General features: G+C 36.7%; 2 protein-coding genes across 2 annotated transcripts; one reads left to right on the forward strand and one right to left on the reverse strand.

Moving 5' to 3' along the window:
* The first annotated feature begins 166 nt into the window (after positions 1-166).
* PJVK (pejvakin) lies at positions 167-7,527 on the forward strand. Its single transcript, XM_059853189.1, has 6 exons — positions 167-377; positions 2,381-2,576; positions 3,841-3,982; positions 4,704-4,821; positions 5,797-5,901; positions 7,226-7,527. Exons 1-6 carry the CDS (start codon positions 167-169, stop codon positions 7,525-7,527), a joined length of 1,074 nt encoding a protein of 357 aa, XP_059709172.1.
* A 1,669-nt stretch (positions 7,528-9,196) lies between these two features.
* On the reverse strand, positions 9,197-13,870 carry FKBP7 (FKBP prolyl isomerase 7). The gene is made up of 4 exons (XM_059853192.1): positions 13,592-13,870; positions 12,114-12,265; positions 9,879-10,012; positions 9,197-9,558 (listed from the first exon to the last, which is right to left on the reverse strand). The coding sequence occupies exons 1-4, from the start codon at positions 13,792-13,794 to the stop codon at positions 9,397-9,399; spliced, it is 651 nt and encodes a 216-aa protein (XP_059709175.1). The 5' UTR covers positions 13,795-13,870; the 3' UTR covers positions 9,197-9,396.
* Positions 13,871-14,017: the final 147 nt, after the last annotated feature.

Genomic DNA, 14,017 nt, shown 5'->3' on the forward strand with positions numbered 1-14,017 from the left:
GTGAGATATAACTAAGTCTAAAAAAAAGCAGTTTGACAGATTTTTTTTCCCAAAGCATGGTAATTTGTTTGCAAGAACAATATAAGAAGAATTGAACATGGGCTCGATGTCTGGAAGCTACACTTGATGCAGAGTTTTTTATTTTTATCATTACTAATGTCATAATATGTTTGCTGCTGCAACCAAGAACTTTGTTAAACAGGTTGGTGATGGAGGAAGATTAGTTCCTGTGCCCAGCCTCAGTGAAGCTGACAGATACCAACCTCTGAGCCTTGTGATTAAAAAAAGAAAATGTTTGCTTTCAAAAAAATCTAAATTTGCTTCAACACCTTTCACATTAAAAGACATTCTTCAAGGGGAGAAAGAAATTTCTGCAGGTAAGATTTTTACCTTTTTTCAAAGTGGAAAAATGCACGTTTTCTAGCAGACATAGTAAACATAGTCTAAACTGTGCAGGTAGTATGATGTTTCCTTAGTAAATGGGTAATAACATTAGTCATGTAATAAATATTTAGGAAAAAAAAAGTACAAATCAAAATGGTAAGAAAAAAGGAAAAAAAAGGACTTTCTGGGAAAAGAGTAAAAAAAAGAAAGTAATTTATATTAAAAAGCCTTGATATTTTCTGAACTAGTATTAAACAAATTCAGTTAAGCCTTTTTTTTTCCCACAAACCTCCAATTCCTGACAGATGTACTGATGTATGCTGAATAATTGCTACATAAAATTTGTTTAGAAATGTACTCCTTTGTTGCATACTCACTTTTAAGTATGTAAGAATCAGTTCTACAGCTCTTCCATGCTGGCAGTCCCTGGTGCTGAACTGAGCTCTGCACAGGCAGAAGCATTTGAAAACAGCTATTACATCTGACTGGTGTAATTGGATTTTCATAAGACTTTTTCTACTCTTGCAATCTTTGTGGTGTATTTAAAGAGCTTAACTGTTTTAAAATTACTTTTTCTATGCCATAGCATAAATTTTGAGGAGATTCTCATAGAATTATGAGGTGCAAAATTGAACTATTTGGCCTGTATCTTCCTGTACATTCCTTTGAAAAGTGTGTAATTCATGTATATGGGTTTTCTCAAAAGAGTTTCATTGCTTTATTTTTTTTTAAATGTCAATTTTGGCAAAATTGTTGATGATATTACTTGCACAACAAATGCATCAGTTAAAAACTCTACTAAGACAAACTAATATAAGCACAGGAAATACAACTTGATCCCACAAGAGGGGATTTCAGGACACAAGCATGATAAGAAAAATTTTAATCCTATGTCTTACATTCAGGAGAAGTCAGCTGGCTTGTCCTGAATGAAAAAAAAAAAATCTCATTAAAAAGTCTGAGAAAAAGGTTGCAAAATCTCATTAAAAATTCTCACAAAACCTTACTAGCCTTTTCTGTAAAGGTTAAATGTTGTGTGCAGAAAGTATTAAGAAAGTGCTTTAACATAAGCAAGGAGGTATGTCATTGAATTTCCTTTTTTATGTGACAAACACAAGCACTTTCAATCCTTTTAGAATTATGAAAAAATATATTAACCTTCTTTTTGGTTAAAAATAAACACAACCAGGATTCATAGTTGATGACTTCATAATGTCAGCTTATCCTAATATCTTCAAAGGATTAAAAACAAAAAAAAGGAGTAAACCACAGATTCTTAGATGTATTTGGAAATCTAATCCCTGTGTTCATTTTAATTTGGTAACCAATGTGTTCTAGTACTTTTTCTGTTAGTGTACTGGAAATGTATTTGATATTACAAAGACATTTTTGTAGAGGTGTTTTGGTACCTGCCTTTTGGTTGGACAATAATTGAATGCAAAATGAGTCAGAATTAATCTGTTTTTTCCTTCAAAATAAACTGATGTAGTCCCTGGGCAGAGTTAATGTTACTGGCAGACCCATGTCTCATTCATGTACTGCAAAAATGAAGAAAAATTAGGGTTTTTGTATGGCATCTAGACAAAATTCAGAATTCCCTAATACTTTTTATACAGTGGCTTTCATTTTATTTCTTGTTTTAATATTCTGTATGGCCTCCACTGAGTTATTTTGGGTTTCAGAACCTTTGTCATTAAAGCCAAAATACACTACATGTCTAGTTTATACACATCAGCATCATAGTTCCATGGAAGTACTTGAGGAGAATAATGATGAACACAGAAAATTGAAAATAGCTCTAATAAACCCCAGGACTCCTGTGTACCCTTTCCATCAATCATCAGTAGGAACCCCAATAAACAAGTGCTCAATGTAGTTGTGAATTTCGTATCAAAACAATTAGGCAGGGTGGGAATGGTACCATTTATTCTGGCTATGTGAAAATGTTGTGTTCAGACTTTTCATCATCACACAAAGGTTATCTTCTTTTACTCAGGTGTCTCGTCCTACCAGTTGCTCAACTATGAAGACAAGTCAGATGTTTCGCTCAATGGCAGAAGAGGAAATCAGATAATGAATGATGTTGGTTTTGATGTTGCTGGATCAGATTCTATTGCCTTTAAAGCTTCATTTGGCATAGTGACCAAACATGAAGTTGAAGTACCAACATTACTGAGAGAACTTACTACAAGGTTGTAATTCTGTGTTTTGATTTCTGTTTCCATAATTCCATATCATACAGTTAAGGTGAAAGTCTGAAGTTGTTTGGTTTTGATTATTTTTAGTCAACCAGTAGCAGTCACCATCTGATATTTTCAAGGGTATCAGGCTGGATCACTGTGATTAGACACATGACCTGAATAATACAGGCTGTAAAATTTTTCTGAATTCTTTGAATTACAGTGTATGTCTCAGGAAAAAAATAAAAAAAGAAATTCAGAAAGGAAGAGTCCATCCAAATCGTGTTATACCATAGTATCGAAAATTTGAAATCTACTTTGAATGACATTACCTAACTTCAGGTTTTAGGAAAAAGATTTCTTGCCTTTGATGAACTAGGGAGCCATGTGTGTTATTGCCATGTTTTATGAAGCTGTTACACAGCCTTTTCTGCAAAAAGCAAAATAGGTTTATCTACCTACATTTTCATAACCTTCTGTGACTTTTCTTTAAAGCAAGTTTCTTCTACCAACATTCTTGTTGAGTTATGGACACTGCAAAGGAACTTCTTGTTCCTGTGGTGCTAGCACAGGTTTCAAACATGTAGAAATATGATGTGACTAATTCTAGGTGTAATTCTTTTTTTATATTTCACTGATTGACCCTTGGTAGCAATGTCATCCCAGTGAATCCCAGCAGTGCATCCCAGTAAATTATTTACTATGCATGATGCAACATTTGGCATTTGCAAATACATATTCTTACCTTGTTGGCATTTACCATGAAGTGCGTGCCATTTTGTATCTGTAACTTCTCCTTCCCTATTTTCCTAGTTTATTTGTAACCTCCAAATATTATCATGAATAAGTGGGGGTGAGGGAAGAGAATCTAGTCTCCTGAAAAAAAGATTCAGTGTTATAGAACTAATTGTCATTGTTTGTAGAAATTCTTCTACAGTCACTTGTTTCATGAGTGTTCAGTATTGTTTATAAGTGATACAGGGCTTTTTCAGTTAATGGCACTAAAACCAGAGTCAGATGGACAGGCTTTGAATTTTCCAGGATGTCCCAGATATCCTCTCTAATATCTGTAGAATACTGGCTTTCCTTGAATGTTTTAGTTCTGTTCCCAAACACTGAAAACCAATATTAAGTTTCCAGAGATCTCCTTGGTCAGTTGTTTTACTGCTATGAAACAGACATTATGGTGATTTATTTGCTGATTTAAAGTTACTTAGCTGCTTTGTAAACTGCTGATTGTGTCTGAATTTCCTTCCTACCTCCCTCTTGATTTTAGAAAAATAAACTTTGATCATTGTCTAGTCCATCAATCAAGAAAAAGTAGGATGGAAATTTTGTGTGTGGTCATGGAAAGTATTCGAACTACAAGGCAGTGCTCATTAACTGTCCATACTGGAATGCGTGGAGAGACAATGAGGGTAAATATGTTTGACAAAGTTCTGTGACTCAAATGATCAAGCATTAAAAGCTCATTATTATAAATTGTATGGTTTGATTTAATTGTGTTTTTATAATGTAAGCTCAGAAAAAATCTGAAGTAAATCAATATTATTGTACTAATGTAAAGTGGTTTAAAATCTGGTCTTTTGTTAGCAGTGCTTAGATGACAGAGGGATGGGAAATGCATGAAAAGATGGCTAGACAATGAGCCATTGCTTGGGGTAAAGCCTCAGCAAAAATGTGGAATGTACTACTTCTTAGTTTGACTTTCTAATAAATGAATAACCTTTCTTTCATTATTATGGTCGTCTTCTGTAACACATTGGAATTTCAGGTTATTTTTTGAAGGGTCAGCATCTTACTCCCTGTCTTATTCTTATGAGGGGGAGCTCTTCCTCCCCCTTCCCCCTCAATGTATTTCAATAATGAAACTTACAAGACTTCTAATTTTGCTTGTTCTAGTATTAATAAATCATTTTCATAATTTTCAGTAAGTGATGCAAATTACTCTCTGTATCAAAATTTATTAAAATGCAAAGTAGTCAATAAAAAATTCTTCAGTTGTGAAATTTGATCTTCAATTTCAAAGTTTCCCCCTGGCATTATAATTCTGAATATATGAAGTTAAGATTAGTATATTGTTTATTTATTCATTTCAATTTGTAACATTTTTTCTTTTGATCCCTCTCTAAATTATAGTTTCATATAATTGAAGATCAGAATAATAAAGGGCGGGACAAAGCCATTGTTTTTCCTGCACATACAACTATTGCTTTTAGTGTATTTGAACTCTACATTCATTTGGATGGTAATTTCGGTAAGTGATGTGAATTACTGTCATTATTGCTATTATTTCTAATGATCTAAGTTTCTAAAACTGTTTTATTGCTCTTGATGTACATAAGCCCTGATCCCATACAATGGGATGCTTTAATTTTATGCACATAAGTATTCTGACATTCTGACAGAACAGTGATTGCAGAGATAAACAAGGCAGGTGCTAGAAAATAGTCTGCTGTGGGAACATTTCTTAAAAGTTAGACTTGGTATTTTTTAAATTCTGTGGCTGCATGGAACAAAAAGCCCCACTTAGTTATATTTCTAGCTGGTGAGGAACAGGTTTCTGATGAGACTGATCAGTTTTGCATAAAACAGGTAAGTACAAAGATACAAGTAAAGAAAAAAGGGTACAGAACTCCTAAATTAATAACATTTCTTTTTCTGTTGGGGCTTTAATTTCAGTTTGATACATCATTTGCACATATAAATATCGAAAGCTGTTTAGGAGGAATTACTGCAGCAATTGGAAACAAATAAAACATTTGCATAGCATAGATTTTACAAAACTTAAAGTATTTCTTTCAAGTTATGGGTAGAATTCAGTATCGGAAGTGGTTGAATACAGAACTCACAGCCTTGCTTACAATGTTTCATTTCTACTTTCAAGTAAGACTACAGAAATGTTTGTCCTTCAGAATCAGGGCTTCCATTGTTATGCTGATGACCATCCTGACCCTTTAACATGACCATAATTTGTGTATGAACCAAAACAGGCTCTGAGGATGTTAATTGAAAGCCACCAACAGTTAAAAATTCCCATCGAATCTGTGTTACTTAATTCTCTGGGCTATTTCTGTGTGCAGACTTGTAGTAAAAAGTTATACTAGCCATTAAAAACACTAGCAAAGCTAAATTTAATCACAGTTAACTTTATTGATTAGAAAGCATAATAAATTTTTGTGCAATTATGGCTTTTATATTTAGTCCTTTTAAAAACTTTTCATTTTTACAGAACTCTGTGTGACTCCAATTGCAAAAGGAGGATTTGAAAGAGAGAAATCTGGATCATCTTCACTGACCAAATTCAGGAGATTAAAGAATAATCTGTTTCATCGAAGTATGGCTTTTGATATTTACACATAAATGTCTTATTTAAAAGTGTACCTATGTTTCTTTAATTTCTGTCCAAGATAAATGTTTAAAGAAAAAAATTTTGATGCAAAATGAACCTCTCAATTTCTATTGAAATTAATTGAAATTCTATTTCTATGTATTGAAATGATTATAGAGTTATTAAAATTTACATTTGGGAACCTGTCTCTCAGAAATAACAAATCTGTTCATTAAACTCAAAAGATCTTTAAACGTATGGCTGTTGATAAACTGGTAGTGAGTAATTACATAGCTAGCATAACATTGAGCCTATTTCATGTGTTTTCCATTTACAGCTCATATTATACAAGCTATAATTACAGTAATAGTTGAAGGCAAAAGCTGTAATTTTAAATATCAAACAATATTACCTGCAATAATTAAATGTACTCCTTAGGCACTATGTTCCAGTGACAGGATACCATCATAGTCCTCTTTTTTCATTTTAATATGAACATAGCATCCAGCAAAAATGCAGATCCCTGTATGCAGCTTTAGATCAAGATCTTAAACTTTTAACACTCCTTGGTGCAAATACTTTGGAAATCTGCAGATCTGAGCGTGAAGATAAATGCTGAGCAGTAAACATGTCCCAAAAGCTGCTGTGCTTTTATAGGTGCTCTTCTTCCACTGTATCCCATTCTTGATCCAAGGACTTTTATGGACCAAGCCTTCAGTGCTGCTGCTGTCCACATAAAGGGAATAAATCTTCAGTGGGTATGATACATTTCAGGAGCTGTAGCTGCCTAAATATTCTTCACTCAATCTAGTAAGTCCCTGAAGAGAGAGGGAAAGGTAGGTAGTTCCTACCTGACACATCTGGATGCTCAGAAATCTGCTAGGAGGTTAACAAGGAGTCCTCTGAGTTTTCTAAACATACTAAATAGTAATGGGATTTTTTTGTAAATAACAGAAATAAAAGTGAATTTACAATGTTTAGAACATAAAACTAGAAATGCAAAAATAGAAACAAGGAAGTACACAGCTGTGGTTTGACTTTCCATCAATTTCTCAGAAGCCTGCTACGTGCCTATCCTCTAGGTATATTTCCAAAAATATAATTACATAGGTCATATACAAAAAAATCCTGGCTTTTGTCAGTGCCTTAAGTGATGTTGAAGAAAAATTTTCGTCACACGGGGTTTTTAACGGGAAGCAATCTATATGGCATGCTTAGAACAGTTTTGTGCATCAGTTGTTATTTCTATAATAAAACTGATATTTTTTAAACAACAGATCATAATGTAATACCAAAATACTGCTTCTTTTCCTTGTGCATTCTTTTTCAGATAAAGGAGTAGTGGAAATCGTTGCTAACTCTGATCCTTACTTGGAGGACCTTTTTGCAGATTATTATGAAAAAGCTGCAAGCATGACTGATCTCTCTACAAGCTATCTCAGAGACGGCTCTCATATCAGAATCAATTTACTTAATAACAACATCCCCAAAGGCCCCTGTGTCCTTTGTGGGATGGGAAGTTCAAAAAGGGAGACGGTCTATGGATGCCTGGAGTGTTCTTTTAATGGACAGAAGTATGTACGACTGCATGCCGTGCCCTGTTTTGACCTCTGGCATAAGAGAATGAAGTAACTGATCTGGGTAAGTGCCTGTTTTCATAGACATGGGCATAACTGTGCCACAAACTTTTCAGTTAGTAAATATGTCTCCAATTGTGAAATGCAAAACAGTGAAAGTGCAAAACATTTTATTACGCTGTTATCTTCAAATTCCGTGCTTCACAGTCAATGACCTCTACTTGAAAATGCACATGAATTTCCTGACATTGCTGTTTTTCCTAGAACCTTCTCATTATCATGATAATGAAAACCATATTTTTAATTAGTATTTTCATAATGTCAGAATATATGCTAGAACTTAAAGTTGTTTACACAAACTTGTTGTTAAACCCCAAAATGTTGCCTTTCTCTACACTGGCAAATGATAGTTAAATGAGAATATTTGTTAATAATTTAGTGTTCTCATGAATGTTTAATTGAAGTATCAGATTAAAAAACATGCTAAAACTTAGCTCAGTCTAATGTTTCGGTTACAAAAGGGAACAACTGAACTATGGATGGTAGCTTCATATTAGGGTGCTGTTGCTGAATATCAAGTTTGTTTAATTATGAAAAAGTCCCAGCCAGTCTACCTGCTGCAGTTGCATTCTACGTCACAGCTGCTCTTGACTTTCTTTTATGTGCTCAGAAAAAAAACTGCTTAGCAGAAAATGTTTTGGAAGCTTATGACGATCATGGAACAAGACTTCAGGGCTAAAGGTCTTTAACAGGTGCATCCCATCCTCAGGAAATTGAGTCTGTTGAGGACTGGAACACCACAGAGCTGTGTCCAGGGCTGGGACTGGGCTGTGGGGCAGGGATTGTGCTGTTAAACCTCTCACCACACTGATTTACACTGCCAGAGGAAAAAAATTTTTATACCTTTTAAAATTATTTCAAGGATAACCTAGGTATGGAAGCTTTTTTCACTTGTGCTGCCACTTTCACTGTGTACATCTGATTATTACATGTTGAAATGAATACAGCCATTGCTTTTCATGTGAGAAGAATGAAGTATATTACACAAGTGTTATGATGTGTTCTGCACAAGCAAAACAGTTAACAGATACAAGTACTGTCTATTAACTATTCCTACTTTGCATTTTTCCAGTGAGGAAAACCAGAATGATGCCCAAATAATTGATTACTTATGTTTATACACAGCATCTCCCATCATCTTCAACCTCATTCAATTAAATTATGATAGTGTAGATTTTTAACTTGGTGCTACTGAATAAACAGGCTAACATCATGATTTTACTAAGTCAAAGTTTAAACACTCATTTAGAATACTGCTTTTTCTTCAACACCAAATTCTTCTTGTTAATATTACAACAAAGACGTTATTTTGAGTTGTTTAAAAACATTTTTGTTTTTATCTTAACATTCTATAAACAGAGTTGGTCCATTTTAAGGCCTTTTTGCTGCAAATGGCCTTTCCTCAAGAAGCTAGGCCTGGAGCCTGCAGGGGTCTAAGAGTTATATGCCTGGGATTCCCTTTTTATTTTAGAGGATTGAGATTTTCCCTTTTTTATTTTACAGGGGACTTAGAAGTGTTCAGCAGTTACATTCTAGCTATGTCAAAGGTTACTGTAACTTTTGTGTGCTCAGTAGAACAGAAATAATTATTTTCATCGGTATTCCACCAAATGAGTGAACAATATTGTAGACTGGAACATGTTTTAAGAACCAAAAATATTAGATCACGGTGTACTTCAATTTTATTTCTTTCTTTTGAAACATCTGACACATTTTATTAGCTGAATGTTAAAAATAAGATTTTTACAGTCACCTTAAGAGATATAAAAAGATTCCACTATAAAAAAAATACAAAAATTCTGTGACAAAGTATTATTATTTAGAATTCACTGTGCAGAAAACAGCCAAAGATTTTTTAAAGTACTTAGAGCTCATCATGCTGGTAGACATTGTACTCCTTTGCTGATATGAAGCCATCTCCATCATGGTCGTTCTTCTTAAATATATCAGCTAAGATTTCATCATGGGCAGAAGGATGACGTTTTTTGCCATCTCTTGCAAATTCTTCTTTCAAATACTGGCTTATCTAGAAGAAAAGAAAAAGGTCAAATCATTGTGACTTCTATGTCAGTGCTCAATCTAGCTATCTTCAAGGACACTGGGGGTATACAGGTAATGTACTGTGATTCCAGTGCAGACACATCTACAGCTTGTCTACAGGAAGTGTGAGATTTATTAATGTATTAAAGCAAATTTCAGCAAACTACAGCACAGTGTAGTTTGCGTCAACACACAGAAACCTTAGGTGATAGCTGCAGCAGAGGAAGCTCATGTAAAGATAAAACTGATGCAGCCACACCTATAGTTTTAGAAATAATTTGTTTCAAATTATTTGTATCATGTTACCTCAAGTTCAGAGAGTTTCTTGTCACCGTCTTTGTCTATTTGATTAAATGCCTCAACACTACGAGGTCCTTTATTTACTGCATAAAGTTCAATCTCAAAGATCAGTGTGGCATTGGGTGGAATCTTGCCCTGTGCTATGAATAAAAGAAAAAAAGCATTTATCAATAATAGAAAAAAAAGCATTTAAGGAATCAGACACTATGGGCAGTGATCACATATATGATAAACTCACAGGTAAAGCATTTTTTTATGAAAAAAGGCTGTGTTAATATTCAGATTAAACTCTGAATTCAAATGTTGTACATCTAGACATGAAGATTGTGTTAGATAAATGATTTCGGAAGAAACCTGCTGATGATGTACTTGCCTGAAACAAAACTGTATCGCATACCAATTCAGGTACTTTCAGAAATTAGGTGAATGGTTATCATGAACAACAAGAACTTCTAAAGTTCTCACTCTTTCACATCCTGTCATATGACAGGGCTTATTTAGAGGCTGGTTCTAAGATCCATGTCTTTATTAAACAGCTGCAAACTGATTTAAAATATAACAGTAGTGGATCAATGCTCCTATGCATTGTCTGTCTGAAGAAACAGACACGTTTTACCTACTTTGTATGAATTATACCTATGGTAAAAGGTACTTTACGTATGCTGTAAAATAATGCTTAAGATGTACATCTCAAAAAGCAGCAACAGAATGTAAGTCATCTGACTTGCTAAAAATCCCCACAGAAACTTCAAACTACTGGAATACTTTGTCTGGCCTCTGAATTAGGAAAACTGTTACAATTCTTTGTTCCTGGATCAAAGCATTTTCTGCCACCTGACGTAAAACCAGCACTGCCTACAAACACAGGTCCATGTATCATGCATCTGGCAAAAAAAGGAAACTGAAAAGAGACAGCAACAAACCAGCAGTCTAAAAATAGTGCCAAAACAGCATAAAAATCATGCAGTGTAAAATTAAAATGTAAACATGCAAGCTGCCAAAGCCAGTGAGCATGACACTGTAACCTCAGAATTTTGAGCTTGTGTCCATCCTTCATAAACTGAAGAAAAGCTAAAGAATCTACACTGTTTGTAAACAGAAGATAAACAAGACTATTACACTACTCATCTAAAGTAGCCATAGAAAAAATAACAGGTCTCAGAGTTCAAGAGGTTTTAACTTTCCATGCTTTAGAAAAGTAGCAGTTTTAAATACATCTGGATATAAATCATTATTTAAATACACCTTATAAAAGAAAGATACAATTCAGTGCCAGCAGTTTACAAATATACATACCAACAAAGGAAAGACATGTAAAGATTTAGAAAGCCACATGCATCTTTTCTAATTCAAGATTAGGCAGGTATCTTCCCCAGCATGCAGGAATACGCTGAGACAGAGGACAGGTGTGCTGTAGGAAAATACTACTTCCTTCAAGTGCTACCTGGAACAAACAGTTAACAGTAGTATTAAAGAACATTTTTTATTTTTATCAGTGTTTTTCCTTCTTGTCTTAATTGTATTAAAGACAAAACTGATGCATTGAATTCTGACGTATCAGTACCAAAATATTATTATAGAGCAGGAGCTACCTTTTCATAGAAACTACTATACCCAGGTCAGAGCTGAATTTATCTACATTTGAGCACTGAAACACTGCATAAAACTTGCACTGGAACTTTTTTTAAGTAATCTGCACACTGAATTATCTTATATTCAAATCAGATTTCATGCACTGCACTGTTGCAATTACTGTATAATGTGATAATGAGAGCCATTAACTATTCAGAATGTAAGCAGTATTTTAAGCAAATTATTTCTACTTAGATTAATTGCACTGCTTTATATTCCATTTTACTCAGAAAATGTAGATCTTCATTAAAAGGCTAAACAGGTAGCAGTCAGATAATAAAAACCAAATGTGACTGGAATTTAATATTGTAGCACAATAATGCTGATATTGCTCATAGAGATCTTCCTTTTGCTTCACACTATGGCAACACTTGGGAACACACATTGGGTGGTATGTACTGAGTTCTAATGGGAACTGCAAGGCCTGGGTGTGGGTCTGTGGCAGGACTACTTAAACTGCACAGCAATGAGCAGGACTGGGGCTGCACAGCTGCACTGCCTCCAAATGGGAGCACCAGTTCTCACAGACATTTACAACACTATGCATTGTATGTTTCAAAGGGTAAAAAACACAGGAAAGACAAAGTTGAGAGTTAGAACTGCTTTTACCGTATCCTAGCTGTCCGTATGCTAATGATGGAGGAATTGTCACTTTCCGTTTTTCTCCAGGACACATATTCATCATAGCAATATCTAAGCCTTTTATGACTTGTCCAACACCCAGAACAAACCATTTTGGATGACCTTCATTTTGCGTTCGACTATTAAAAAAAAATTGTGTATGAGTAACATTAATATAATATTTTTTAACATAAAGATAACTTTTAGTTGCAGTTAGTAAGAACATAGATTAATATCACACCAGAATGTTTAGAGTGCAAGAATACAAAGTATAAGCACTTTTTCCGCTACATTTATAATTTAAGGTCAAATCATACTATATGTAAGGGGAGACCTCCTTTTTAAAGAAAAAAACCCCAAAACCTTGTTTTTGAACTTATAAAAACATCCAGTCTTCCTGATCATGTACACTGCATGCCAGAAACAAGGTGCCACTGCAGGAAGTCTCCAAGAAGAGGAATGTGGAAATGTCTTCAGCAGTTCACACCACTGTAGGATGGGATGGGACTGAGAGTGCAGGTGTGTGCTGGTGGAACCTGGCAATGCTGGCTGCAGTGCTGTGTGCTCACCTACCACTCTGGCCAGCTCAGACAGCCAGTGCTTGAGGCAGCTTCTGGTCATATGAGGCCTCCCCAGCATGGGCACTATACAGAACAGCAACTGAGCAAAACATCAAGAGAACCCTCTATGTACCAGTCAGCCACTTCAACAGGCAAAGAAATGCAAGTTAAATGGTGCTGTTAAATGCAGAATTATCCTATATACTGAGTTTTTTGTTAAATTATACAAGTGGGGGAATGGATCAGGATTTTATAATGAGCAAAGCTATTGTCTAAGGAGAGATGGATGGGGAAAAGTGAAAAAACAAAAGACAAAATGGTAACTTTGCAGTGAAATGGACGGCACGACAAATCAAGAAGGGAAACAGCAACAGGCACGAGGCAAAAAGGCTGCAAACCACTCGTATAATAATGTGATTGCACTGCACAGTGCCAACTATGTGGAAGTGGATGCTATATAATTTTTTCTGCCTAAAATTGTCCGTATGCATTCCTCCCAGGAGCTCCTCCTCCCAACCCGAGGTTTTCTGCACAAGTTACAGCACAGAACATGGCAAGTATCAACACAATGGGGTTTTTTATCCACTTTGACAAAGGGGGGCTCCATGTGAGGTGTGGGCTACAGGCTCTCGAAGCTTCTCCCTAGGGACCCTAGGACTCCTAGGCACTCCCTAGTTTGACTCCAGAGAAACTCTGCATCCTTCAACACTCGGCTGAGGAAAAGTAAAGGTTGAGACCGGGAGAAATTACTATTGCTGATGTGGTCAGTACGGGCCCCGAGCTGTGCCCACCCCGGGAGCGCCGCAAGTCCCGCTGGTCCGGCTTCGGGGGAGCGGAGCGGCGGCGCCACCCCCACGCCGGGCAGGGCCCACCGCCCGTCCTCCGGCCCGGAGCCACGGGGCTCACCTGCAGTAAAACTTGGATCCGTCGCTGGCCAGGAATCCGTCATAGTGCGCGTTCAGCAGGTCGCCCTTCTTGCTCTTGGGGCTGCAGGTCTCGGGGAGGTGCAGCACTTCTATCTGAACCTCCTCCGCTGCCGCCGTGCCGCCCTCGGCCCGCGCTGGAGCCGCCAGCAGCGCCAGCAGGAGCAGGGTCAGCCCTCGGCCCATGTCGCTTCGAGGCGGCCGCCGGCGTGGCACTGTCCCCGCCGCGCCGAGAGGCGGGGGCCGAGCCAGGGCCGCCGCTCCGCCTCAGTCGCGCTGGACGTGAGGACTAGCCCGGCCCCGGCAGCGGCCGCGGGGCGGGCGGTTCTTCGGGCCGCCCTCTCCGCTCAGGAAGTGGAAGGGACGTCGGAAGCGGCCGCGGGGCGGCGGGGCCGGGAGCGTGGCCGGG

Source organism: Haemorhous mexicanus, chromosome 8, assembly GCF_027477595.1.
Source record: "Haemorhous mexicanus isolate bHaeMex1 chromosome 8, bHaeMex1.pri, whole genome shotgun sequence".
Taxonomy (NCBI): domain Eukaryota; kingdom Metazoa; phylum Chordata; class Aves; order Passeriformes; family Fringillidae; genus Haemorhous; species Haemorhous mexicanus.